The following is a 27,698-nucleotide window of genomic DNA, read 5'->3' as shown; positions in this document are numbered from 1 at the left end:
ACAGGGACGTTGGCCATTAAAATTGCCCTACAGGAGTCCCAATTTTTAATTGCTGGGATATTCGGTATCCGCTCTTTTCAGGAGGAATCTTAGCAAATGCAATATATGGTTGTTATAGCTGTTATTGTCCAAGTAATATTAATACATAGTTATTTGGTTGTGTTCTTGTCATGTAGGTAACAGATTACGTGACGTTTCGAATTTAGCATAGTAGTATCAGGGGGGGTTTGCCAGCCAGGCTCTACCTTGGACAGCTCTCACTGCTGTTACCAGGCAGACATAGTTCCAACATGGCAGCAACGGGGAACGCAGAAGAGACGCAGTTGCAAGAGATGGAGGAAGAGGCAGGGATGGAAAGAGAAATGGATTCAGATGAAGAGGAGGGTATGGGAATCGAAAATTCCGACGATGAAGAAGACGATTCGTCAGAAGATGATAAAGAGAATGAAGCCGAAATTCAGCGTTTGGAGGAGCAAGTACGTTAGCTAAGCTAACTGTTTGAGAAATGAATGGAAACCTAGCTAGCTATTTTAATCCACACTGTTGCAGCTAGCCATTTATAACGTTTGATGTCAACTAGCTAACAGCGTTGTTTGTTACATTGATTTTAAAAGCATAAACACATCACAAACAACAAGTTGGCTTGTTTGCAGACTTGCACCGCTTGTACTGCAAAGAAAGCTAGCTAGCTACTTAGCTAACGTTAGCTCGCATGCTAATAGTTTGCTAGCTATTAGTTGATGCATCATTATGTAACTATCTAGTCAACTAGCATGTTACCCAGCCACAATTATATAATACCAGCCAACGTGCTTGCAGTTGTATTACAACTAAACACACGCCCTTTCGGCGGGCTGCAGTTGAGAATGGTAGGTAGGTAGCTAGCCAGTCTGCAACAACATTTAACAGTCAAGCTATCCGGTTGATTTCACAAGCAATACTCATTACAGTATTTAGTTCACTTACATATTATATATTTGTTTGCTAACCAAGAACACATGTAAATACACACAAAGGGTTGTTGGTCTGACTCATCTTCTATCCTCTCTCTGTGACTTTCAGCTGTCCATCAATGCTTTTGACTACAACTGTCATGTGGACCTCATAAAACTCCTGAGGCAGGAGGGGGAGCTGCCTCCACTGCGTAAGGCAAGGCAGAAGATGAGTGAGCTCTTCCCACTGACTGAAGGTTGGTGTCTGATGGTCTCTGGAGATGCAGCAGACTTTATGCTTGGCCAGTTTTATGATTGAGCTGATGTGCTTTATGTGGTAGACTAGATTAAATATAAGACTTGTTGCAAGGTCTGCTTCTTCTTTTGTGATTCATTGGTGTGAAGAAGTTTTATTTATGATGATGATTCAGTAATTTGGAACAAGGTTTACTGTTTCATCATTACTGTGAAAAATGATGGTTTCATTGTTGTAAACATACTGAATGTTATTGTGAACTGTATACAAATCTGACTTGTCCTCTCTTGCAGAGATATGGCTGGACTGGCTCAAGGATGAGATCCGCCTAACCGAGGAGGAGCTGAACCGGGAGAAAGTCTACGAGCTCTTTGAGATGGCTGTGAAAGATTATATCTGTGAGTTCTGTCCCCACTTATTGGATTGTGTTACGATTCTATATATTGTGATGTTATTGTAAAGTAAACAGTGAAATTCTTGTGTGGCCTTTAGGCCCTGAAATCTGGCTGGAGTATGCCCAGTACTCTATCGGGGGCATGGGACTGCCTGGTGGGATGGAGAAGGTGAGGTCCATCTTCGAGAGAGCCCTGACAGCCGTGGGGTTGCACATGACCAAGGGGGCGACTGTATGGGAGGCCTACAGGGAGTTTGAGAACGTCATACTGGCAACTGTTCAGGTGAGCGCCCCTGAAGAATAATGATCTCTAGTAGCTGCAACATGCTGCTCATTTTTCTATATCTCCCCATGTCTATATTTCTTAGGGTGTTTTGTATAAGACCATCTGCTAAATGAATGATGGTAGATTTTCCTTGTACCTTCAGCATTGGGCAGAAATGTTGAAAAAGCATGATTGAACGCAATCTGATATTACACAAACTAGGCTCTTTGCTGGATTTTGTCTCAGTTTTCTATCTCTTCTTTTTGCTCAGCCTCCCCCTGGCAGTGTCCCCACCTGCGAGCAGCAGGAGCTTCTGAACGCTCAGCTCGAACGCATCCACACTCTGTTCCGCCGCCAGCTGGCCATCCCTTTAATGGGTAAGGCTCTCCCTGCTCCACTCTGGAGGGGATGCTGTACAGAGGGTGGGGGGGTTTGGTTGGATGGAATAACATGTCCTTGAGAGGCTATTATGGCACACTTGGGAGGTACCCATCGCAATGACCTTTTCAGGACTGAGTCGTGGAGAGCCAGTGCAATGTCAAATCAAATTTGATTTGTCACATGCTTCATAGACAACAGGTGAAAACTAACAGCGAAATGCTTACTCTCAGCGAATGCTTGCTTACAGGTCCTTTTCCAACCATGCAGATTTTAAAGATAAGATCAACAATCTAAAAATGAAAAGTCACACATTGAATAACAATAACATGGTTATATATAGGGAGTAGAAAATAACATTGCTATACACAACGAGTACCAGTACCGAGTCGATGCGCAGAGGTATGAGGTAATTGAGGTAGCTATGTACTGTACATATCGGTAGGGGTAAAGTTACTAGCAGCAGCATATGTGGTGAGTGTGAAAGGTGTGTGTGGCGTCAGTATGCACGTGTGTGCATTTTATGTGTGTGTGGGTATATGTAGTGTGTGGGCAGAGTCCAGTGTGTGTGCAAGAGAGTTTGTGCAAAAAAGGGTCAATGCAGGTGTTCCGGGTAGCTGTTTGATTAGCTGTTTAGAAGTCATATGGCTTGGGTTAGAAGCTGTCCAGGGTCCTGTTTGTTCCAGACTTGGTGCGTTGGTATTGCTTGCTGTGCAATAGCAGAGAGAACAGTCTGTGGCTTGGGTGGCTGGAGTCTTTGACAATTTTTGGGCCTTCCTCTGACACTGCCTGGTATAGAGGTCCTGGATGGCAGGGAGATCGGCCCCAGTGATGTACTGGGCCATACACACTACCCTCTGTAGCACCTTGCGGTCAGATGCCAAGCAGTTGCCATACCAAGCAGTGATGCAGCCGGTCAAAATGCTCTCGATGGTGCAGTTGTAAAACTTTTTGAGGATCTGATGTCCCATGCCAAATCTCTTTAGCCACCAGAGGGGGAAGAGGTGTTGTCGTGCCCTCTTCATGACTGTGCTGGTCTGTTTGGATCACGATAGATCCATAATTATGTGGACACCGAGGAACTTGAAGCTCTCAACCTACTCCACTACAGCCTCGTCGATGTAAATGTGGGTGTGCTCGGCCCTCTGTTTCCTGTAGTCCACAATCAGTCCATGACCAGCAATCCGGTTTCCGAGCTGGTCATGGTGCACCTCAGCCACGCCCAAGGTACTAAACGATATCATAACCGCCATCGATAAAGACAGTACTGTGCAGCCGTCTTCATCGACCTGGCCAAGGTTTTCGACTCTGTCAATCACCGTATTCTCATCGGCAAACTCAACAGCCTTGGTTTCTCAAATGCCTCGCCTGGTTCTCCAACTACTTCTCTGACAGAGTTCAGTGTGTCAAATCGGAGGGCCTGTTTTCCAGACCTCTGGCAGTCTATGGGGGTGAAGGAAAAAGGAAACCGCACATTGCTCTTGATAGTATCACTGATATTTAATAAGCTTACGTATCGGCCTCACGGCCTTCGTCAGAGCCTTTGAATTGAAAACAGCACCTCTATAGACCTAGCCACACCCACATCCGTTCCACGCATGGAAAGGGGTTGGAGGCAAAGGAAAAATAAATAAGTGCTACCAAACATAACAATATGCATTTCACAAACACTACAAAAGTGTATAAATAAGACGCATTAAACACGTCCATAAAACCACAATGAGGACATAGGAAGTATCATTAATCATTGGGTACATCATACAAAAAACATCAGAGTAATCTTAAATTGGCACATAATTCATGTTCAAATTCACAACATAACATACATGGGCATTTCATCTTTAAGTCCTTTAGGAAATAATGTCTGGAGGGTGAAAATCCCAAAACATTCTCTTTTGCTCAGAGTATTATTAATATCACCTCCCCTGTCTGATATCTTGACTTTCTCTATGCCACAAAATCTAAAGGTAGAAATGTCATGTTTTAGGTCATTAAAATGTACTGCAACTGGATGGGGTACCACAGGGTCTCTATGGGGGTACCACAGGGTTCAATTCTCGGGCCGACTCTTTTCTCTGTATATATCAACGATGTTGCTCTTGCTGCTGGTGATTCCCTGATCCACCTCTACGTAGACGACACCATTTGGTATACATCTGGCCCTTATTTGGACACTGTGTTAACTAACCTCCAGACGAGCTTCAATGCCATACAACACTCCTTCCATGGCCTCCAACTGCTCTTTAAATGCAAGTAAAACCAAAAGCATGCTTTTCAACCGTTCGCTGTCCGCACCCGCCCGTCCGACTAGCATCACTACTCTGGACGGTTCTGACTTAGAATATGTGGACAACTACAAATACCTAGGTGTCTGGCTAGACTGTAAACTCTCCTTCCAGACTCATATTAAACATCTCCAATACAAAATTAAATCTAGAATCAGCTTCCTATTTCGCAACAAAGCCTCCTTCACTCACGCCGCCAAACATACCCCCGTAAAACTGACTATCCTACCGATCCTTGACTTCGGCGATGTCATTTACAAAATAGCTTCCAGTACTCTACTCAGCAAACTGGGTGCAGTCTATCACAGTGCCATCTGTTTTGTTACCAAAGCCCCTTATATCACTCACCACTGTGACCTGTATGCTCTAGTCGGCTGGCCCTCGCTACATATTCGTCGCCAGACCCACTGGCTCCAGGTCATCTATAAGTCGATGCTAGGTAAAGCTCCGCCTTATTTCAGTTCACTGGTCACGATAACAACCCTCACCTGTAGCACGCGCTCCAGCAGGTATATCTCACTGGTCATCCCCAAAGCCAACACCTGCTTTGGCCTCCTTTCCTTCCAGTTCTCTGCTGCCAATGACTGGAATGAATTGCAAAAATCGCTGAAGCTGGAGACTTATATTTCCCTCACTAACTTTAAACATCAGCTATCTGAGCAGCTAACCGATTGCTGCAGCTCTACATAGCCCATCTGTTCATAGCCCACCCAATCTACCTACCTCATTCCCATATTGTTTTTATTTACCTTTCTGCTATTTTGCACAACAGTATTTCTACTTGCACATCATCTGCTCATCTATTACTCCAGTGTTAATTTGCTAAATTGTAATTACTTTGCTACTTTGGCCTATTTATTGCCTTACCTCCTCACGCCATTTGCACACACTGTATATAGACTTTTTCCCCCTTGTTTTTTCTATTGTGTTATTGACTGTTTGCTTGTTTATTCCATGTGTAACTGTGTTGTTTGTGTCGCACTGCTTTGCTTTATCTTGGCCAGGTCGCAGTTGTAAATGAGAACTTGTTCTCAACTAGCTTACCTGGTTAAATAAAGGTGAAATAAAATAAAAAGGACAAGAAAATGGTCCAATTCACACACTTATCAAGAGAACATCCCTGGTCATCCCTACTACCTGATCTGGTGGATTCACTTAACACAAATGCTCCATTTGTAAATTATGTTGGAGTGTGCCACAAGCTATCCATAAATAAATAAAAAAACAAGAAGATGGTGCTGTCTGGCTTGCTTAGTGTAAGGATTTTGACACTTTTGATACTTACAGTGCTTTGGAATGTATTCAGACCCCTTGAATTTTTCCACATTTTGTTACATTACAGCCTTATTCTGAAATGGATTAAATAAAAACATTGCTGAGGAAATCTACTCACAATACCTCTTATTTACATAAGTATTCAGACCCTTTGCTATGAGACATGAAATTGAGCTCAGGTGCATCCTGTTTCCATTGATCATCCTTGAGATGTTTCTACAACTTGATTGGAGTCCATCTGTGGTATATTCAATTGATTGGACATGATTTGGAAAGGCACACACCTGTCTATATAAGGTCCCACAGTTGACAGTATATGTCAGAGCAAAAACCAAGCCGGGAGGTTGAAATAATTCTCCGTAGAGCTCAGAGACAGGATTGTGTCGAGGCACAGATCTGGGGAAGGGTACCAAAACATTTCTTCAGCATTGAAGGTCCCCAAGTACACAGTTGCCTCAATCATTCTTAAATGGAATAAGTTTGGAACCACCAAGACTCTTCCTAGAGCTGGCCGCCCGGCCAAACTGAGCAATCGGGGAGAAGGGCCTTGGTCAGGGAGGTGACCAAGAACCCGATGGTCACTCTGACAGAGGAGCTCTAGAGTTCCTCTGTGGAGATAGGAGAAACTTCCAGAAGGACAACAATATCTGCAGCACTCCACCAATCAGGCCTATATGGTAGAGTGGCCAGACGGAAGCCACTCCTCAGTAAAAGGCACATGACAGCCTGCTTAGAGTTTGCCAAAAGCCACCTAAAGTCTCTCAGACCATGAGAAACAAGATTCTCTGGTCTGATAAAACCAAGGTTGAACTCTTTGGCCTGAATGCCAAGCGTCACGTCTGGAGGAAACCTGGCACAATCCCACGGGGAAGCATGGTGGTGGCAGCATCATGCTGTGGGAATGTTTTTCAGCGTCAGGGACTGGGAGACTAGTCAGGATCGAGGCAAAGATGAACGGAGCAAAGTACTGAGAAATCCTTGATGAAAACCTATCCCAGAGCGCTCAGGACCTGACTGGGGCGAAGGTTGACCTTCCAACAGGACAACAACTCTAAGCACACAGCCAAGACAACGCAGCAATGGCTTCGGGGCAAGTCTCTGAATGTTCTTGGGTGGCCCAGCCAGAGCCTGGACTTGAACCTGATCAAACATCTCTGGAGAGACCTGAAAATAGCTGTGCAGCAACATTCCCCATCCAACCTGACAGAGCTTGAGAGGATCTGCAGAGAAGAATGGGAGAAACTCCCCAAATACAGGTGTGCCAAGCTTGTAGCGTCATACCCAAGAAGACTCGAGGCTGCAAAAGGTGCTTCAACAAGGTACTGAGTAAAGGGTCTGAATACTTATGTAAATTTCATTTTTTTTTTTTATATAAATTGGCAGAAAATTCTAAACCTGTTTTTGCTTTGTCATTATGGGGTATTGTGTGTAGATTGAGTTGAAAAAAATGATTTTTATCAATTTTAGAATAAGGCTGTAACCTAACAAAATGTGGAAAAAGTCAAGGGGTCTGAATACTTTCCAAAGGCACTGTAAGTATATTTTAGCAATTACTTAAGTATCAAAAGTAAATGTATTTAAAACAAATTACTTTTAGACTTTTACTCAAGAAGTATTTTACTGTGTGACTTTTACTTGAGTCATTTTCTATTAAGTTATCTTTACTTTTACTCAAGTATGACAATTGGGTACTTTTCCCACCACTGCTCCAAATGGAAAAGGTTGCCAACCCCTGGTGTAGCCTATTACCGGCAATTTCGGGAGCATAATGGCACAATCTGCGAAGGCCAGCAGCAGTGGGAGGAGGTGGTTCGGCAACAGGTTTTTTCTTCTGGTTAGGCTATCTTGATCTCTGGCTCCCTCTTGAGACATTTGTGTGAATTTATTAATCACATTGAACTTAAAGCTTCAGACGAGATGATTTTATTTAAACACATAGGGTGTGTCTATATATGGGAAACCATTTTTAGTCGGTGACAACCCTAGTTCCTTTTGTCCAATTGGGAAAGGGCAGTGTGGCGTGCAATAGAGATTGTCATCTGTGGATCTGTTGGAGTGATATGCAAATTGGAGTAGGTCTGGGATGATAGTGTTAATGTTAGCCATGACCAGCTTTTCAAAGCATTTCATGGCTACAGATGTGAGTGCTACAGGGCGATAGTCATTTAGACAGTTTACCTTGGTGTTTATGGGCACAGGGACTATGGTGGTTTTCTTGAAACATGCAGGTATTATAGATTGGGTCAGGGAGAGGTTGAAAATGTCAGTGAAGACACTTGCCAGCTGGTCAGCGCATGCTCCGAGTACGCGTCATGGTAATCCGTCTGGCCTTGAATGTTAACCTGTTTTAAAGGTCTTACTCACATTGGCTACGGAGAACTTCGAGGCAGTGTTGCTTGCCTCGAAGCAAGCATGGAAGGTATTTAGCTCATCTGGTAGGCTCGTGTCACTGGGCAGCTCACAGCTGGGTTTCCCTTTGTAATCCGTGATAGTTTGCAAGCCCTGCCACATCCAATGAGTGACAGAGCTGGCGTAGTAGGATTAGATGTTAGTCCTGTATTTATGCTTTGCTTGTTTGATGGTTCGTCGGCGGGCGTAGAGGGATTTCTTACAAGCGTCTGGGTTAGTGTCCCGCTCCTTGAAAGCGGCAGCTCTAGCCTTTAGCTCAGAGTTGCCCCCCCCCCCCCCCCCTCTAGTTGCACAGGCGCGACATGCTGGTAGAAATTAGGTAAAATTGATTTGTTTTCCTGCATTCAAATTACCGGCCACTAGGAGAGTTGCTTAGTGTTGCTTGCTGTTACTATGTTGCTTTTCAAAGACTCAATAGAGGTTTACAGAGAAAGCACTCATTCTCACCAGGCCCAGTAATGTGGTCCCTGACCAGCCTTTCATCCAAGCGCAGGACTCGCCAAGAGATAGCCAGATGGTCTGGCATTGTCTGCTGCCTTTTTTCTGGTCCGGCTGAAAGGCCACCGGAGGCATTTCTGGAATGGCTAAACCCAGCTCTCGCTTCTATGACCCGTGCCAACCATGGTGCCATGCTCAGTGTATAATCCCTCCTTATCTACGGCCTGTCAGTCACTGTTTTCTACCTCCACAAGATAATGACACAAAGAAAAAGAAAACAGGCTGAAGCATTTACATGGCTGTGTGTTATTGCTAAAATGAGGACACACTCAAAATGTCAAAAGCCAATATCCTTCTGAATGAGATTTTAACCTTTTGGTGTTCCTCCCTTTTAATTTATTGTAATAAATAAACAGGATGCTCTTTTTATATAATCACCTTCATTTTAAGCCACACTTAGAATGTGAAAAAGGTTTCTCCTAATGATAACTGCTCTTTTGCAGACATGGAAGGAACATATGCAGAGTATGAGGAGTGGTCTGACCAGGGGGTGTCTGATACAGTTTCCCAGAAGTACAAGAGGGCCCTGCAACAGATGGAGAAGAGCAAGCCTTATGAGGAGACTCTGGTACTTACCTAGATGTATTCTACCCTGGACATTTTGTACCATGCTGTTTGTTTTGGAAGGATTTTCAATGGATTTGAAGCATTCAATTCTGATTGCACTGCCAAGAAAGTAGCAGTAGATTATTGGGAAAGTTTTGTCAGTATAATTAAGCATTATGTGCTTAAGCAAATTGATTGCTTTTTCCTACGTGTACCTCTGAAATCATTGCGAGTCTGTATGCTAGACATGGTCATCTGCTCAATGCCTTTAACATGCCAACGTTTGTGTTTCAGATGGCAGCCGAGCCACCCAAGCTAGCAGAATATCAGACCTACATTGACTATGAGCAAATGGAGGGTGACCCGGCACGGATCCAGATCATCTTTGAGCGGGCACTGGCAGAGAACTGCCTGGTACCAGACATGTGGGCCAAGTACACCAAGTACCTGGTGAGTGTCCCCCACCCCCCTTCCACTGCACCGGGCGATGTGCTGCACTGGGCTCATTTTAATTACTCACAGCCAGCCGTCTCTCGCTCTCTCCAGCAGCTCCTGAAATGTATTCATGGCCTAATTGCTTTAATGGGATGGCAATGAGATGCTGAGATTGCAACCTTAAACACGGACAACATCCATTAATTCATCAGAGCCTGGTCGTTTCACCAGTTTGATGAAGAAACAAAAGTTTAATCTTATTGTTCCAAACCTGTGATCCATTAGGCTCTTTTAAAAGCCAAGTTTTGGCCTTCTGCATATACTAAAGGAAGTGATTAAATTGATGGAGGTGCGATTTAACGGCATTATATGCTTCCACACATGAATCAAATTATGACCTTGCCTAATGGTGTTGGGCAGTATAATATTTTTTTGTGCAGCGTTATGATGGAAAATGAACGCTGTCCCACAGGTTCACCTTTCTAGCGAAGATGTCAGTTATCACTCAGGTAGAAATGACTGTAGATTCATAGTTTTTGAGTTCCTTGTCAATGTAGGTTGTGATGGATTGTTTTATTAACAAGTCTTTTGCTGTTGCCTCAGGATCGTCAACTAAAAATCAAAGACCTGGTCCTGTCCTCTCACGACCGTGCGGTCAGGAACTGCCCCTGGACCATGGGCCTGTGGAAGAACTACCTGCTTGCCCTGGAGAGGCATGGGGCCGACCACCAAACTATATCAGGTAAGCACTGGACCACAGGTGGGTTATGGAGGCAGCACTCATGTGTCATGTATGGTGTGGATGTAAACAAGGAGATTTTAAACATGAATGAAATGTTTCAATGAAAAGGGGTGAACTTGGTTAAAGATGTTGTATTGCCCCTGTTATTGGTACTGGGACTGTGGAATCATGGAAGACCATCTATTTTTCCCCCTCCACAGACATTTTTGAAAAGGCCCTGAATGCCGGATTCATACAAGCCACAGATTATGTTAATATCTGGGAAGCATACCTTGATTACCTGAGGAGGCGCGTCGATTTCAGCAAAGGTGAAAGCACCTTAACATTGGGTAATGCAAAGTAACATAAGTAATAAGATCATATTTGTGGTGTGGAGAAAGTCAAATGCATGGATGAATGAAGTCTTCTGTTGATAATGGTGTTTCTGTTCCAGAGTCGAGCAGAGAGCTGGAGGAGCTGCGGGCAGCCTTCACCCGTTCTCTAGACTATATGAAACAGGACGTGGAAGAGAGTAAGTGGACCTGCGGCCTGTGTACAGTACTCTTCCTCTTGGTCCTTGTGTGTTTGTGTTGGAGACTCACCACTGTGCATTACTCCTGTCTAGGATTTAGTGAAAGTGGAGACCCTTCCTGTACCATCATGCAGGTCTGGGCAAAGATAGAGGTAAGGGTGAAGATCATGACAAACTTGTCTTGTTCACTTGCTTCTTTCATTGCAGATACAAGTCAGTGCAAAAATGGCATCTATACAATTTAAAATGTGATTGTATACAATTTTCTCCCTCCTCTCTCTGACCAGGCCCTGCATTGTAAGAACATTCAGAAAGCTAGAGAACTGTGGGACAGCATCATGACAAAAGGGAATGCCAAATTCGCCAACATGTGGCTGGAGTACTATAACCTGGAGAGGTCAGTGAGGCCCCTATAACCTGGAGAGGTCAGTGAGGCCCCTATAACCTGGAGAGGTCAGTGAGGCCCCTATAACCTGGAGAGGTCAGGGAGGCCCCTATAACCTGGAGAGGTCAGGGAGGCCCCTATAACCTGGAGAGGTCAGGGAGGCCCCTATAACCTGGAGAGGTCAGGGAGGCCCCTATAACCTGGAGAGGTCAGGGAGGCCCCTATAACCTGGAGAGGTCAGGGAGGCCCCTATAACCTGGAGAGGTCAGGGAGGCCCCTATAACCTGGAGAGGTCAGGGAGGCCCCTATAACCTGGAGAGGTCAGGGAGGCCACTATTTAGTGGTCACCTGTGAACTGTTGATTTGATGGTTAGAGAGATTGATTTATCTATGACAAATCTGATGGTGGTTGTGATATGGTTTGACTCTTTGCAGGTCGTACGGAGATGCTCTCCACTGCAGGAAAGCCCTTCACAGGGCCGTCCAGTGTACCGCCGACTACCCTGAGCATGTGTGTGAGGTACTGCTCACCTTTGAGAGGGTTGAGGGTGAGTCTTTTTGTGATGGAAATGCCATGAATAAGTGGATAGGTGTCAGTTGGGATTGATTGGCTGATTTGTAGAAAACAACACTGAATTGGTAAGTCATGGTGTGAGAGTAAGGTGAGTGTTTCAGTGCAGTTTGTTGTGTCGCCACCAGGGTCTCTGGAGGACTGGGATGCAGCGGTGCAGAAGACTGAGATAAGGCTGAACAGAGTAAACGAGCAGAGGGCCAAGGTAAGCTGACCCCGCAACACTCACAGCCTGTGAACATAGAACGTTGATTATACTGGGCAGGGGAGGATGGAAGGGGAATGGGATTTTATTAATTTTTTTACATTGGAGAGCAAATCAAATCAAATTTATTTATATAGCCCTTCGTATATCAGCTGAAATCTCAAAGTGCTGTACAGAAACCCAGCCTAAAACCCCAAACAGCAAGCAATGCATGTGAAAGAGGCACGGTGGCTAGGAAAAACTCCCTAGGAAAAACTCCCTAGAAAGGCCAAAAACCTAGGAAGAAACCTAGAGAGGAACCAGGCTATGAGGGGTGGCCAGTCCTCTTCTGGCTGTGCCGGGTGGATATTATAACAGAACATGGTCAAGATGTTAAAATGTTCATAAATGACCAGCATGGTCAAATAATAATAATCATTGTAGTTGTCGAGGGTGCAACAAGCACGTCCGGTGAACAGGTCAGGGTTCCGTAGCCGCAGGCAGAACAGTTGAAACTGGAGCAGCAGCATGGCCAGGTGGACTGGGGACAGCAAGGAGTCATCATGCCAGGTTGTCCCGAGGCATGGTCCTAGGGCTCAGGTCCCCTGAGAGAAAGAAAGAAAGAGAGAAAGAGAGAATTAGAGAGAGCATATTTAAATTCACACAGGACACCGGATAAGACAAGAGAATACTCCAGATGAAACAGACTGACCCTAGCCCCCCGGCACATAAACTACTGCAGCATAAATACTGGAGGCTGAGACAGGAGGGATCAGAAGACACTGTGGCCCCATCCGATGATACCCCCGGACAGGGCCAAACAGGCAGGATATAACCCCACCCACTTTGTCAAAGCACAGCCCCCACACCACTAGAGGGATGTCTACAACCACCAACTTACCGTCCGAAGACAAGGCCGAGTATAGCCCACAAAAATCTCCGCCATGGCACAACCCAAGGGGGGGCGCCAACCCAGACAGGAAGACCACGTCAGTGACTCAACCCACTCAAGTGACGCACCCCTCCCATGGACGGCATGGAAGAACACCAGTAAGTCAGTGACTCAGCCCCTGTAATAGGGTTAGAGGCAGAGAATCCCAGTGGAAAGAGGGGAACCGGCAAGGCAGAGACAGCAAGGGCGGTTCGTTGCTCCAGCCTTTCCGTTCACCTTCACACTCCTGGGCCAGACTACACTTAACTTCTTGGGGCTATGTGGGACGTTAGCGTGCCACCCGTGGCGCACCCTATCAACAGCAGGTGCATTTCAAGAGCGGCAAATTTGAAACCAAATAAATGTCAAAATTCAAATTTCTCAAACATACAACTAACTTACACCCTTTGAAAGATAAACATCTCCTTAATCTAACCACGTTGTCCGATTTCAAAAAGGTTTTACGGCGAAAGCATAAAGTTAGGTTATGTTAGGAGAGTACATTGACAATAGCTGTGTGTAATGTATTGTCGATTCAAAGACAGGCGTCACCAAAACCATAAAATCAGCTAAAATTATGCACTAACCTTTTACAATCTCCATCAGATGACACTCCTAGGACATTATGTTAGACAATGCATGCATTTTTAGTTCTATCAAGTTCATATTTATATCCAAAAACAGCGTTTTACTATGGCGTTGATGTTCAGGAACTCGTTTCCCTCCAATAACCGGCAGTCAAGTCATGACAACAAAATAATTAATTAATATTAGAAAACATTGGTAAAAAATTATATTGTCATTCAAAGAATTATAGATTTACATCTCTTGAACGCAATCGACTTGCCAGATTTAAAAATAACCTTACTGGGAAATCACACTTTGCAATAATCTGAGCACTGCGCCCAGAAAAATACGCTTTGCGATACAGACTAACCGCCATGTTGGAGAGATCTAAAATCGAAAATACTATGTAAATAATCCATTACCTTTTGATTGTCTTCATCAGATGTCACTTCCAGGAATCCCAGGTCCATAACGAATGTAGTTTTGTTCCAAAAAGCTCATCATTTATGTCCAAAAAGCTCCATGTTGTTAGCACATGATCTAAGCCAGCCGGACTTCACTTCACGAACGGAAAAAATATATTTACGTTCGTTCAAACATGTCAAACGTTGTATCGCATAAATCATTAGTGCCTTTTTTAACCAGAACATGAATAAAATTCAAGGCGGACGATTGCGTTCTCTTTTAAACCGTATTGGAACGAGAGTACCCAACATGAACTTGCGCGCCAGGTGTCTAATGGGCCATCACCGTTCCATGGCTCTTGTTCGGTCAGATCTCACAGTATAAGACTCAAAACACTTTGTAAAGGCTGGTGACATCTAGTGGAAGCAATAGGAAGTGCCAAAACATTCCTCAGCCCCTTTGTTTTTCAATGGCATAGGCTTAAAGTCAATTCAACACATCAGGTATCCACTTCCTGTCAGAATCTGTCTCAGGGTTTTGCCTGCCAAATGAGTTCTGTTATACTCACAGACACCATTCAAACAGTTTTAGAAACTTTAGGGTGTTTTCTATCCATATATAATAAGTATATGCATATTCTAGTTACTGGGTAGGATTAGTAACCAGATTAAATCGGGTACATTTTTTTATCCAGCCGTGAAAATACTGCCCCCTATACCCTAACAGGTTAATCATAGGACCTACTGAAGAGATAAGTCTTCAGTAAAGACTTAAAGGTTGAGACTGAGTCTGCGTCTCTCACATGGGTAGGCAGACCATTCCATAAAAATGGAGCTCTATAGGAGAAAGCCCTACCTCCAGCCGTTTGCTTAGAAATTCTAGGGACAATTAGGAGGCCTGCGTCTTGTGACCGTAGCGTACGTGTAGGTATGTACGGCAGGACCAAATTGGAAAGATAGGTAGGAGCAAGCCCATGTAATGCTTTGTAGGTTAGCAGTAAAACCTTGAAATCAGCCCTTGCCTTAACAGGAAGCCAGTGTAGGGAGGCTAGCACTGGAGTAATATGATCAAATTTTTTGGTTCTAGTCAGGATTCTAGCAGCCGTATTTAGCACTAACTGAAGTTTGTTTAGTGCTTTATCCGGGTAGCCGGAAAGTAGAGCATTGCAGTAGTCCAGCCTAGAATTAACAAAAGCATGGATTATTTTTTCTGCGTCATTTTTGGACAGAAAGTTTCAGATTTTTGCAATGTTACGTAGATGGAAAAAAGCTGTCCTTGAAACAGTCTTGATATGTTCTTCAAAAGAGAGATCAGGGTCCAGAGTAACACCGAGGTCCTTCACAGTTTTATTTGAGACGACTGTACAACCATCCAGATTAATTGTCAGATTGAACAGAAGATCTCTTTGTTTCTTGGGACCTAGAACAAGCATCTCTGTTTTGTCCGAGTTTAAAAGTAGAAAGTTTGCAGCCATCCACTTCCTTATGTCTGAAACACAGGCTTCTAGCGAGGGCAATTTTGGAGCTTCACCATGTTTCATTGAAATGTACAGCTGTGTGTCGTCCGCATAGCAGTGAAATTTAACATTATGTTTTCGAATGACATCCCCAAGAGGTAAAATATATAGTGAAAACAATAGTGGTCCTAAAACGGAACCTTGAGGAACACCGAAATTTACAATTGATTTGTCAGAGGACAAACCATTCACAGAGACAAACTGATATCTTTCCGACAGATAAGATCTAAACCAGGCCAGAACTTGTCCATGTAGACCAATTTGGGTTTCCAATCTCTCCAAAAGAATGTGGTGATCGATGGTATCAAAAGCGGCACTAAGATCTAGGAGCACGAGGACAGATGCAGAGCCTCGGTCTGACGTCATTAAAAGGTCATTTACCACCTTCACAAGTGCAGTCTCAGTGCTATGATGGGGTCTAAAACCAGACTGAAGCGTTTCGTATACATTGTTTGTCTTCAGGAAGGCAGTGAGTTGCTGTGCAACAGCTTTTTCTAAAATTTTTGAGAGGAATGGAAGATTCGATATAGGCCGATAGTTTTTTATAATTTCTGGGTCAAGATTCGGCTTTTTCAACAGTTGTAGATTTTTTATGACAGAATTGAAAGGGAAAAACACACGCTTTGCTTGTGCAGCTGTCTGTTTCTGTGCTGTCATGTTCATAACTTCATCCCTGTCCCTCTCTCAGGTGGCAGAGAAAGAGGCCCATCTGGTCCGACAGGAAGAGGAGAAGACTGAACAGCGGCGGAGGGCCAAGGCAGACAAGAAGAACCAAAAGAAGGGACAGAAAGGCAGCAGGCCTGGGGAGAAGAGGAAGGCAGAGGATGAGGATAACGAGGATGAGTGGGGGGAAGAATCGGGTAAGGAGAGGCATCAGGAATCGGGTAAGGAGAGGCATCAGGAATCGGGTAAGGAGAGGCATCAGGAATCGGGTAAGGAGAGGCATCAGGAATCGGGTAAGGAGAGGCATCAGGAATCGGGTAAGGAGAGGCATCAGGAATCGGGTAAGGAGAGGTATCAGGAATCGGGTAAGGAGAGGCGACATGACAATCCTACCATTTTTTTTCTTTCATTATTTTTACATAGGAATGTTATTGCTTGGTTTCCGCTTATGCTAACAAAGTGGCAAGTATAAAAGTCATCCTGTGTGTTTGCTAAAGCTTTGTGTCACCTTTGGGCAACAGTAAGTAAGTAGCCTTGAGCCGGAACAGCTCATAGGGCAGGAACCTATCTCCTGATTTTGTAGCGTGAGGCAGCATGATGTACAAGTACACCCCCTGGACAGGACGCTAGTCTAACGCAGGGCCTTACCCCCAATTTATCTTCTGTGCAACAGAGCAACCTCCAAAGAGGCACCGAGGGGAGGGCAACCATGGCAGCTTTAGGGGGGGAGGTGCTGAGGAGTTCATGGAGACAGAGAGTGGACTGTTTGGGAGGAGAGCCCCCCCTTGCCGCAGACAGGAACCCCCTGGTGCTAAGAGGGGCCAGCAGATAGCACCAGACACCGTACGGAAGACCCAGGAAGACAACCCCGAACAACGCAAGGATGACTGCAGTGTGTTTATCAGCAACCTGGCCTTCAGCATGGAGGATCCAGAGAAGAGACTGAAGGAGTTGTTTGAGTCCTGTGGTCCTGTACAGTCAGTGCGCCCCGTCTATGCTGCCAAGGGCTTCAGAGGGTACTGCTACGTACAGTTTGAGGGCAAGACGTCTGTGCCCGAGGCCCTGAAGATGGACCGGCGTGAGGTCGACGGCAGGCCAATGTTCGTATCGCCCTGTGTGGATAAAAACAAGAACCCTGATTTTAAGGTGAGTGAGACCCATCTACACTGAACAAAAAATATAAACGCAACATGTAAAGTGTTGATCCCATGTTTTATGAGCTGAAATGTTCCATACACATGCTTATTTCTCTAAAATGTTGTGCACAAATTAGTTTACATCCCTGTTAGTAAACATTTTTCCTTTGCCAAGATAATCCATCCATCTGACAGGTGTGGCATATCAAGAAGCTGATTAAACAGTATGATCAATACACAGATGCACCTTGTTCTGGGGACAATAAAAAGCCACTCTAAAATGTGCAGTTTTGTCACACAACACAATACCATAGATATCTCAAGTTTTGAGGGAGCGTGCATTTGGCATGCTGACTGCAGGAATGTCCAAAAGCTGTTGCTACATACTTTTATGTTAATTTTTCTACCATAAGCCACCTCCAACGTTTTAGAGAATTTGGCAGTACGTCCAACCGGCCTCATAACCACAGACCATGTGTATGGCGTCGTGTGGGCGAGCTGTTTGCTGTTGTCAACGTTGTGAACAGAGTGCTTCATGGTGGGGTTATGATATGGGCAGGCATAAGCTATGGACAACGAAAACAATTTCAGTTTATTGATGGCAGTTTGAATGCACAGAGATACTGTGTCAAGATCCTGAGGCCCATTCTCGTGCCATTCATCTGCCATCACCTCATGTTTCAGCATTGTCACACGGCCCCATGTCGCAAGGATCTGTACACAATTCCTGGAAACTGAAAATGTCCCAGGTCTTCCATGGCCTGCATACTCACCAAACGTCACCCATTGAGCATGTTTGGGATGCTCTGGATCGACGTGTATGACAGCATGTTCCAGTTCCCGACAATATCCAGCAACTTCACACAACCATTGAGACAACATTCCACAGGCCACAATGAACAGCCCGATCAACTCTATGCAAAGGAGATGTTGCCCTGCATGAGGCAAATGGTGGTCACACCAGATACTGACTGGTTTTCTGATCTACGCCCCTACCTTTTTTTTAAAGATATGTCACCAACATATGCATATCTGTATTCCCAGTCATGTGAAATCAATAGATTAGGGCATAATTAATTTATTTCAATTGGCTGATTTCCTTATATGATCTGTAACTCAGTAAAACCTTTGAAATTGTTGGCTGTTGCGGTTTTTAATATTTTTGTTCAGTATGTTCATTTTGATTTAGGGGTGGATGAATGGGAATGGTGGTTTCACCATATAGATAGTGAGTTACTCTTTTCATGTCTCTTCCTCTAGGTGTTTAAGTACAACACAAACCTGGAGAAACACAAGATCTTTATCTCGGGCCTGCCCTTTTCCTGCACCAAGGAGCAGCTGGAGGAGCTGTGCAAGGATCAAGGCACCATCAAAGACATCCGCCTGGTCACCAACCGCTCAGGCAAACCCAAGGTTAGGAGGCATAACTCTGGGAGGTTAGGCTGTACATGTCTGGGGCTGGGAGGTTAGGCTGTACAGGTCTGGGGCTGGGAGGTTAGGCTGTACAGGTCTGGGGCTGGGAGGTTAGGCTGTACAGGTCTGGGGCTGGGAGGTTAGGCTGCACAGGTCTGGGGCTGGGAGGTTAGGCTGTACAGGTCTGGGGCTGGGAGGTTAGGCTGTACAGGTCTGGGGCTGGGAGGTTAGGCTGTACAGGTCTGGGGCTGGGAGGTTAGGCTGTACAGGTCTGGGGCTGGGAGGTTAGGCTGTACAGGTCTGGGGCTGGGAGGTTAGGCTGTACAGGTCTGGGGCTGGGAGGTTAGGCTGTACAGGTCTGGGGCTGGGAGGTTAGGCTGTACAGGTCTGGGGCTGGGAGGTTAGGCTGTACAGGTCTGGGGCTGGGAGGTTAGGCTGTACAGGTCTGGGGCTGGGAGGTTAGGCTGTACAGGTCTGGGGCTGGGAGGTTAGGCTGTACAGGTCTGGGGCTGGGAGGTCAGGCTGTACAGGTCTGGGGCTGGGAGGTCAGGCTGTACAGGTCTGGGGCTGGGAGGTCAGGCTGTACAGGTCTGGGGCTGGGAGGTCAGGCTGTACAGGTCTGGGGCTGGGAGGTCAGGCTGTACAGGTCTGGGGCTGGGAGGTCAGGCTGTACAGGTCTGGGGCTGGGAGGTCAGGCTGTACAGGTCTGGGGCTGGGAGGTCAGGCTGTACAGGTCTGGGGCTGGGAGGTCAGGCTGTACAGGTCTGGGGCTGGGAGGTCAGGCTGTACAGGTCTGGGAGGTCAGGCTGTACAGGTCTGGGAGGTCAGGCTGTACAGGGCTGGGAGGTCAGGCTGTACAGGGCTGGGAGGTCAGGCTGTACAGGGCTGGGAGGTCAGGCTGTACAGGGCTGGGAGGTCAGGCTGTACAGGGCTGGGAGGTCAGGCTGTACAGGGCTGGGAGGTCAGGCTGTACAGGGCTGGGAGGTCAGGCTGTACAGGGCTGGGAGGCTAAGTATTTTTCTCCATCCAGATGTTAGGTTTAGAGTATTAATTTGCTCTTGAGTTCTCCAGTTGAGTAATAAGTTAGTAACTTTACACATAACAAATATAATCTTTGTAAACATCCAAACAGATCATTTGAATCATACATGTAGAATCTCCATTGACTTATACGTAAAATGGATAGCTCTCATGTGAGTCGCTGCTCTAATGTGCTGCTGTGGCGTGTCTCTACAGGGTCTGGCGTACGTGGAGTTTGAAGATGAGGCTCAGGCCTCCCAGGCCGTGCTGAAGTTGGATGGCACGGTACTACAGGAACACACACTCTCTGTTGCCATTAGCAACCCACCTCGCAGAAATGCAGCCGACAAGCCTGACTTCAGCAGGCCCATGGGAGCCATGATGCCCCGGGCTATGGTCTATGGATCGTAAGTTTCCAACACTCTAGTAATAATACTCTTCTAACAAGGAAAGATGTTAGTTACCCTGACGATAGTACTCATTACAAATATCCAATTAGCTTTGTTTCTCCAACTCATTAAACATAAGCTGCCTTTTAAATCGGTTATTCTCACATGTTCACAGAAGAAATATATACATGTGAATGAGAGCTTTTGGTTTTCTTTTTCAGGAGGGGAAAAGGGCGAACCCAACTCTCACTAATCCCTCGTTCCCTACATCGGCAGACTGGGGCAGAAAGTAAAGCAGAAAATGGGACTGCACCTAAACCCACAGGGGGTGCATCCGGAGACGCTGGGTTTGAAGCACAGGCCAAGCCCATGTCCAATTCAGACTTTGCCAAATTTCTTCTCAGAAAGTGAAAATAATCAAATGACTGCCTTTTGTATGGAAAGCCATCTTGGGTCCTTGAGGAGAAGAAATGGCAGATATTGTGCTGTGTTTGACTCACCTTTAATCACTCCCACGGCCTCATTCTCCTTGTCACTTTTTGTGAGAAAGCCTTAATCTCCCTGGCTCCTTCGACTGGCCCCAAACTCCATATTACCATTCTTTTGAACAATGATTGATTGATATTCCTTTTGAAAAAGTGTGAGTGACCAATTTCGGCTTGCTTTTTTTTAGATTGGAAAGGGTGTTTTTATAGATTTGTGTGTAAATTATTTTGTTCTGAATTGAGAAAAGGGTTCTGAGTTTAGTTTTTTTTTTTTAACTGCTAAAACAACCCAGCTTGTGAATTATGTTTCTTGTTGTTTTTAAAAAGTATATGCAAGAGCTTGACATTTGAGATGTGTTATAGATTATGTATTACAACAATGAAAATAATTTCCCCTGTTTGTGTTTAAGTTTCACACATTTTGAAGATCATTTTTGTGTATCTAGAGCGATATTCTATCGAATCCTGGGGTAATTTCATGTTTATCTGAGCTGTTCGCTGTTCAAGCAGGCAGAAATACAGCCGGTATGATGCGTTTTGCATCAGATGCACAAAAGCAATATAACATTCAGAATGGGTGAATCTTTCCTCTAAGGTATCTTCAGATGTCAACATGCCACTAAAATCTTTTGCGTCCGTTACAGGGCAGCTAACATGCAACGATATTTGTTCCCAAACAGTGAAAGACTAATGCTTCGCTTTACAGAATATTACCTTAAATGGCAGTTGTACAAATAATTTATTTGCAGATGTACTAATTCCTTACTTGTTCTGTGCTCACATTTCCAATGTAGTTTTCAAAAGTCTCTGTTCATAGGAAACAAAGAAGGAAAGGCATGTATCATCTATAGCTGTTAAAATCCTTTAATGTTCTAATCCCTTACTAAAACTTTTATTGCTGGCACTATAATTTAACAGGTAGTCTGTGTGCATGTCATTAACCCAGTGCCCCATTTTGCCTATCATGTTGAAGGGAAGCCATTTTTGTTGTACTCTTGTATGTCATTTTCCTGAGATTGTTTCCAATTTACTTCTAGGTAACTTGGTTAAGGTATTTAATAAACTATCTGTGAAAGTCTTGAGATGGGTAGGGAATGAAGAACTGACAGTTTGGAGAAGCCCTAAAAGGCCTTTACTGTCATCTTAGTATTGTAATGAGTACGGTCCACAAGTGAATCAACTGTTGGGAGAAAAATCTATGCAGCTGTTTGATTGCAAGAGCCCTCCATGCCCATGTATCAAATCTGCCTACAATATATGTTCAGTAAGTGATAACATCATGGGAATGTAGGTGTATACTTAATTCAGAACTGTCTCCTTTTCCTTTCAAATCAATCGACAAGTAATCCTGTTTGGATGAGTGGGGAACGTCAAATGTGTGTTCAGACTCCCAAATGGTTGGCCATAGTTTTGTACGTTTTGAGAATTATTAGCTATATCTATATGTTCTATCACCACAGTGGCCTAATCCAGGGTTTCCTAAACTTTATCCTGCTTCCCCCCGGTGCACATTTGTTTTTTCTCTAGCACTACACAGCAGATTCAATAACCAACTCAAGCTTAGAATCAGCTGTATAGTGCTAGGGGAAAAAACGTGCACCCAGGGGTGCCCCCTGGACCGAGTTTGGGAAACCTTGGCCTAATCTAGTTAGACTACAAATGTTTGATCTTTAAAAGTCACTTTCTGTTTCGTCCAATACAAAAATATGGGGTGTGTGGTCATTTTAAAATGTCATGGTGTTTAAATTTGTTCTAATAATAAAATAAACTAGTGTTTTTTTTTTTTTTTACTAAATTATCAATGCAACTTTCTGAGATTGTACGTGGTCTATTTTTGTTCAGTGATTTTACTAGTTATTTGGATGTTGTAAAATTGCCATCTTGTGGTTTTGTTGCTGTTTTGGCCTAAAGTTTATTAAAGCAATTCAAATAATGTTTGAGGTTTTTAAACTAACAAAGTCACATTCAACAGAAAATACATTTATTTTGTAGTAAATAAACTCAAATACATGAAAGTGCTTCAGTGAAATATCAGACGGTATGACCCAGTTGGATAAGCTACATTACAACACCGTTCTTCGACACCCAACAGGTGACCTACTGCGCACGGCCAATCTTTGTTGGTCTGTCTTATCCATAAGGGAGAAACAGCTAATTAGAATCACAACTCAATCTTCTCAGAATGTACCCATTCATAACACCTTCAGTTATAATGAATTCACTCAAAAAACTACTGATAATAGATGGGTGAAATGCAGTTTAGGCCTAAATGTCCTTTAGAAACTACACTAAAAACAATAAGTAGCATTGCCAAGAGTATGAAACAGCCCCATTTGAGTCAACAAATTCATGACCCTTTTTTTCCCCTTTATGAAAAACAATCTGCAACTGAAAATGTGTTTTCTAAATCACAACTCACCATAATTAGTTCAAACACCTGCACCACAGGAGGTTGGTGGCACCTAAATTGGGGAGGACAGGCTCATGGTAATGGCTGGAGTGGAATGGTATCAAACACATGGTTTGATGCCATTCACGCCGATCCAGCCATTATTATGAGCCGTCCTCCCCTCAGCAGCCTCCACTGACCTGCACCTCAAACTACCTGGTATGAGAATATTTGTTTTATGTAAAGATGCAATTTCCCTGTAGAAATGTGCAAGGTCATGCTATCATTTTGACACAGGGCTGCTATTAGTAATACATACATCAACTGACATATCTTTACACAAAGCAGGATTAACCCAAAATTAGATTATCTAATCTAACAGTCATGTACCCTCCTGCCCCGCTCACTCCCGTCCCCTCTCACTGTTGTGGACAGGTATGGTTTGTTTGCAGTTTGGACAAGCTTGGTGGTGGCTGGAGCCAGGCAGCCCCACAGGGTGCTCAGTGGTGGCGATCAGCAGGGTATCCAGGGTGATCTCTGTGCATTTGGCTATGAAGCGGATGAAGGGACGGACGTCACCTTCGTTGGCTGTGTCCAGAACGGCGTAGTACTCTGACCTTTGCTCTTTGCGGATGGTGATGGGTGGGTAGCGTGCCTGCATGAGCACCAAGTTCATTAGCAGCCGTGATGTGCGTCCGTTCCCATCCACAAAGGGGTGCACGTACACCAGCTTATAGTGGGCGAGTGCTGCATACTCCACGGGATGCAGCTGCAGGGCCTCCTCTGAGTTGAGCCACTGCACCAGGTCCTGCATGTGGCGCTCCAGGTCCTGTGGGTGAGGTGGGATGTGGTGGCCTACAAACACCTGGCTGGTACGCAGTCGCCCACCCTCCACAGGGTCTGCATAGCCCAGCACGCGCCGGTGGATCTCCAGGATGTCATTGACGGTGATGGCCCCAGCTCGGGACAGCAGCGTTGTGTTGATGTACTTCATGGCCGCGTCCACACCGATGACCTCGTTCTGCTCCTGCAGGCTCTTGCCGGGCACAGCGTAGCGAGTCTCAATTATATGGCGGATCTCAGACAGAGTGAGTGTGTTGCCTTCTATGGCCACTGTGTGGTAGATGTGGTGGTAGTACGTTTCCTCCATGACACGTCTAAGAGCAGAGTTACCCTTGGGGATGGACATCAGCCTGCGTACTTTGCTGTCGATAACCCCAAAGTGGCGTTGGTCAATCTCCTCCACCAGGGGGAGTGTGCGGTCACGGCTCACCAGGGCCCTCTCGTTGCATGGCGAGATGACCAGGGCCTTGGTATACAGATGGTCCGCCTGGACAACGTCCTTCTCTTCCAGAATGGTCCCCAGCTCCGTCAGAGCTTCCACAAAGTCTGGGTTCATGTTGAGTGCATGCACCAACAGCTTGTGGGCCTTCTCTCTCTTCCCCTGCTTCTTCATCTCCACAGCCTGTTGCAGTGCTGCCTTGGCCTCCAGCTGGGTCTCTGCAATCAGCACACACCAAATACATTGCATAACTAGGCTGTGCTGTCCAAGACATGTATTAACCCAATCAAAGAGGTGATTTCATATTTGTACTTTTAAATATGACTCATGAACCCAAGAGTATGGAGGGTATTATCCTCCCACTCTTAACACACTCTGGAAATGAATTATCCCTATTAACTGACCGCTGTATTTTCATTTTGAACAGTGCTCTACCACGACGGTTGATTTAGATTCTTACAACCAGAAGTATATATTTCATGAGAACCTTACCTATACTGGGCTTGGCCCTAAGGGGCAGGAGATCGAGGGCTGTAAAGGGGACAGTGAGGCTGGTGGACTGGACAGTGGGGCGCTGAGTTTTACCCCACAGCTGGCAGTGCAACTGGGCAATCCCCTTTAGAGTGATACAGCATTCGTCCTCCACCCCCACCATGGGCATCAACAGCGCCACCAGAGAGCCCAGGAACAGGCAGAGCAGCGGTCCCCATCCGCCAAGGAGATGGCCACTTGTGTAACGCCACCACACCGTTAATGAAGCCATCATCACTGATGATAGTATCCTCCATTCTCAAGTGACACGTCCCCCATCTATTCGAGTTAGGCTAGCCGAGGAACAGCTGTGTAGGAGAAAGGCAGAATCAGAAGCAGTTTTCACACAGAATTTATGGTCGTTTCATTTTGACAGCTGGCAGTTGTGTACATGTCAAACGAAAAACTGCGGAGGCAGTCTTTAGCTAACGTAGAGCTTAAGTGTTAAATTGAGTAGCTAAATAACCCATACAAAACTAGTACGCCTAACTAGCTATATGGCTAAATATAATCACCCAATACACAGGATACATAGCTAGCTACTGGCAGTATTTTCGACAAGCCAGGCACGTACTGCAAAAATGGCACTGACAGCTGTTAGCTAGCTAGCAAAGCATCTTCATCAGCGTACCCACCTTATTACACCATTCTTGACTAGAAATCAAACAAGCTACGTGTAAATGTTAAATAAAAGTATCAGTCTCTAAGTAACCACTATCGTTTGTAGACTAAAGATACATTAAGTAGCTAAAGCGCTGCTTAGCTAGCTATGAACGTCTTGTAAATACACATCATCCACTTCCTGGGAAAACAAGCCGGTATATGTGCTGGAATATGATTGGTCACAACAAGATTGTTCGTTGCTGTTCATTGGCTCAGATCTCCCAAGCGTGCTTTTATTCAGCAAAACAAACACCGGGTCGTAGCCCTTATTGATTGGATGTTGGATGAAAATGTAGGCCTTTTATCTATTAACCGGAGTTAACAGTATATAATGTAATAACTGTCATTATGACAATAGAATTTGGTTAGTAAATCGTTATGCATTGATTAAATAGGTCGATCTGTATTGTATAAGTAGCAACCTAGCCTAGACTGCAGCCTATGTTGACAGTCAGCACTGAATAACTAACTTGGTGACCATGCAACACTTCTAACACTACTCCTAAATTGCAAATTGGCCTATAGATATTCCCATTTTATTTTACCATGGCAGTACCATGAGAGTCAGTGCTGAGAAGCATCCTCTACCAGTTTAAGCGGGTGGGTAATAGAGTCATTTAACTAAATGAGTCCCTTCAGGGTAGTGTAACTTGGTGAGAAAAAAAAAACTGTTTTATTTCACCAGATTTTTATATTCTGTCATGAGCACATACTCAACTTAATAAAAAACATGTTTTCTCATCTCAAGATGTTAAATAAAGAAATTACTTAGTACCAAATCAGTCATGAATCCACTTGTGACAGGGGGAATGGAAGCTTGTTACATGGCGGGGCAATTGAATGCAAGCTTCACCCCAGAAATGTTTAGCATTAAAACATTTCTAGTCTGTCTATCTATGCGTTAATGTTTTTTTTTTTTTTTAAGGAATAGTTTCACCATATTAAAATGAGAGTTAATTTCACATAACAGGGTTGACCTTAAAATGAGGGCCAGTTTTTATTAGATTCTTTTTTTTTACCTTAAAATGAAACACTAATCACATAAAATAAATAATACTTTTCAGGTATGACTTTGTCAAAGCAACAAAATAACTACGGCTGTGGAGAAGTGGTGAAAACTTGGAGAAATGTTTGCGTTAAGTGAATTCAAATCTTCCTAGTCACAGAGAGTACACAGAGAGACATGCCAAAATGCTGAATTTATTTAATTTTCCAAGGGCACTTCATCACTTTAATAAAACAGGTTTTTCAAATGTAATATTGCTGCACAATTTCTACTTAAAATATCAAAGGGACTCATTTCGTGGAATGACCCAATATCAACTCTCTAGCAAAGAAATCCTTGCCCCCAGAACACTGGATAATTACTTTCCATGATACAGTGCCTTGCGAAAGTATTCGGCCCCCTTGAACTTTCCGACCTTTTGCCACATTTCAGGCTTCAAACATAAAGATATAAAACTGTAATTTTTTGTGAAGAATCAACAAGTGGGACACAATTATGAAGTGGAACGAAATTTATTGGATATTTCTAACTTTTTTAACAAATAAAAAACTGAAAAATTGGCCGTGCAAGATTATTCAGCCCCTTTACTTTCAGTGCAGCAAACTCTCTCCAGAAGTTCAGTGAGGATCTCTGAATGATCCAATGTTGACCTAAATGACTAATGATGATAAATAGAATCCACCTGTGTGTAATCAAGTCTCCGTATAAATGCACCTGCTCTGTGATAGTCTCAGAGGTCCGTTTAAAGCGCAGAGAGCATCATGAAGAACAAGGAACACACCAGGCAGGTCCGAGATACTGTTGTGGAGAAGTTTAAAGCCGGATTTGGATACAAAAAGATTTCCCAAGCTTTAAACATCCCAAGGAGCACTGTGCAAGCGATAATATTGATAATATATATAGATCTACAGCTGAGGTGGGAGACTCTGTCCATAGGACAACAATCAGTCGTATACTGCACAAATCTGGCCTTTATGGAAGAGTGGCAAGAAGAAAGCCATTTCTTAAAGATATCCATAAAAAGTGTCGTTTAAAGTTTGCCACTAGCCACCTGGGAGACACACCAAACATGTGGAAGAAGGTGCTCTGGTCAGATGAAACCAAAACCAAACTTTTTGGCAACAATGCAAAACGTTATGTTTGGCGTAAAAGCAACACAGCTCATCACCCTGAACACACCATCCCCACTGTCAAACATGGTGGTGGCAGCATCATGGTTTGGGCCTGCTTTTCTTC

At 44.5% G+C, this 27,698-nt stretch overlaps 2 protein-coding genes across 3 annotated transcripts; one reads left to right on the top strand and one right to left on the bottom strand.

The window, feature by feature from the left end:
* The first annotated feature begins 24 nt into the window (after positions 1–24).
* Positions 25–22,521, top strand: LOC115200209 (squamous cell carcinoma antigen recognized by T-cells 3). Of its 2 annotated transcripts, none has more exons than XM_029763071.1 (19): positions 25–476; positions 1,063–1,189; positions 1,482–1,586; positions 1,681–1,865; positions 2,119–2,224; positions 9,136–9,260; positions 9,533–9,688; positions 10,277–10,415; positions 10,616–10,744; positions 10,849–10,926; positions 11,020–11,078; positions 11,214–11,323; positions 11,747–11,859; positions 12,011–12,087; positions 16,174–16,345; positions 16,822–17,294; positions 18,545–18,697; positions 19,934–20,124; positions 20,328–22,521. In XM_029763071.1, the coding sequence occupies exons 1-19, from the start codon at positions 291–293 to the stop codon at positions 20,515–20,517; spliced, it is 2,874 nt and encodes a 957-aa protein (XP_029618931.1). In that variant the 5' UTR covers positions 25–290; the 3' UTR covers positions 20,518–22,521. The 2 variants fall into 2 exon arrangements, with proteins under 2 accessions (XP_029618931.1, XP_029618932.1); XM_029763072.1 differs by having other exon boundaries at positions 291–476; positions 10,616–10,723.
* Positions 22,522–22,555: 34 nt separating this feature from the next.
* LOC115200210 (FIC domain protein adenylyltransferase) lies at positions 22,556–25,621 on the bottom strand. The gene is made up of 3 exons (XM_029763073.1): positions 25,429–25,621; positions 24,755–25,101; positions 22,556–24,480 (listed from the first exon to the last, which is right to left on the bottom strand). The coding sequence occupies exons 2-3, from the start codon at positions 25,026–25,028 to the stop codon at positions 23,384–23,386; spliced, it is 1,371 nt and encodes a 456-aa protein (XP_029618933.1). The 5' UTR covers positions 25,029–25,101; positions 25,429–25,621; the 3' UTR covers positions 22,556–23,383.
* Between the last annotated feature and the right edge of the window lie 2,077 nt (positions 25,622–27,698).

The sequence above is a fragment of the Salmo trutta genome, chromosome 9 (assembly GCF_901001165.1).
Source record: "Salmo trutta chromosome 9, fSalTru1.1, whole genome shotgun sequence".
NCBI lineage: Eukaryota > Metazoa > Chordata > Actinopteri > Salmoniformes > Salmonidae > Salmo > Salmo trutta.
The sequence above is the reverse complement of the archived record's forward strand: the minus strand, read 5'-3'. Positions and strand labels throughout refer to the sequence as shown.

What these genes read in the sequence shown, in the direction of transcription:
- LOC115200209 (XM_029763071.1), top strand. Translation starts at nt 291, where the DNA reads ATGGCAGCAACGGGGAACGCAGAAGAGACGCAGTTGCAAGAGATGGAG. An exon ending in CGACCACCAAACTATATCAG is followed by an intron (nt 10,416 to 10,615) that starts GTAAGCACTGGA and finishes CCCCCTCCACAG; the next exon opens with ACATTTTTGAAAAGGCCCTG. An exon ending in TGAGTGGGGGGAAGAATCGG is followed by an intron (nt 16,346 to 16,821) that starts GTAAGGAGAGGC and finishes TCTGTGCAACAG; the next exon opens with AGCAACCTCCAAAGAGGCAC.
- LOC115200210 (XM_029763073.1), bottom strand. Translation starts at nt 25,028, where the DNA reads ATGATGGCTTCATTAACGGTGTGGTGGCGTTACACAAGTGGCCATCTC. An exon ending in TAGGGCCAAGCCCAGTATAG is followed by an intron (nt 24,481 to 24,754) that starts GTAAGGTTCTCA and finishes TGCTGATTGCAG; the next exon opens with AGACCCAGCTGGAGGCCAAG.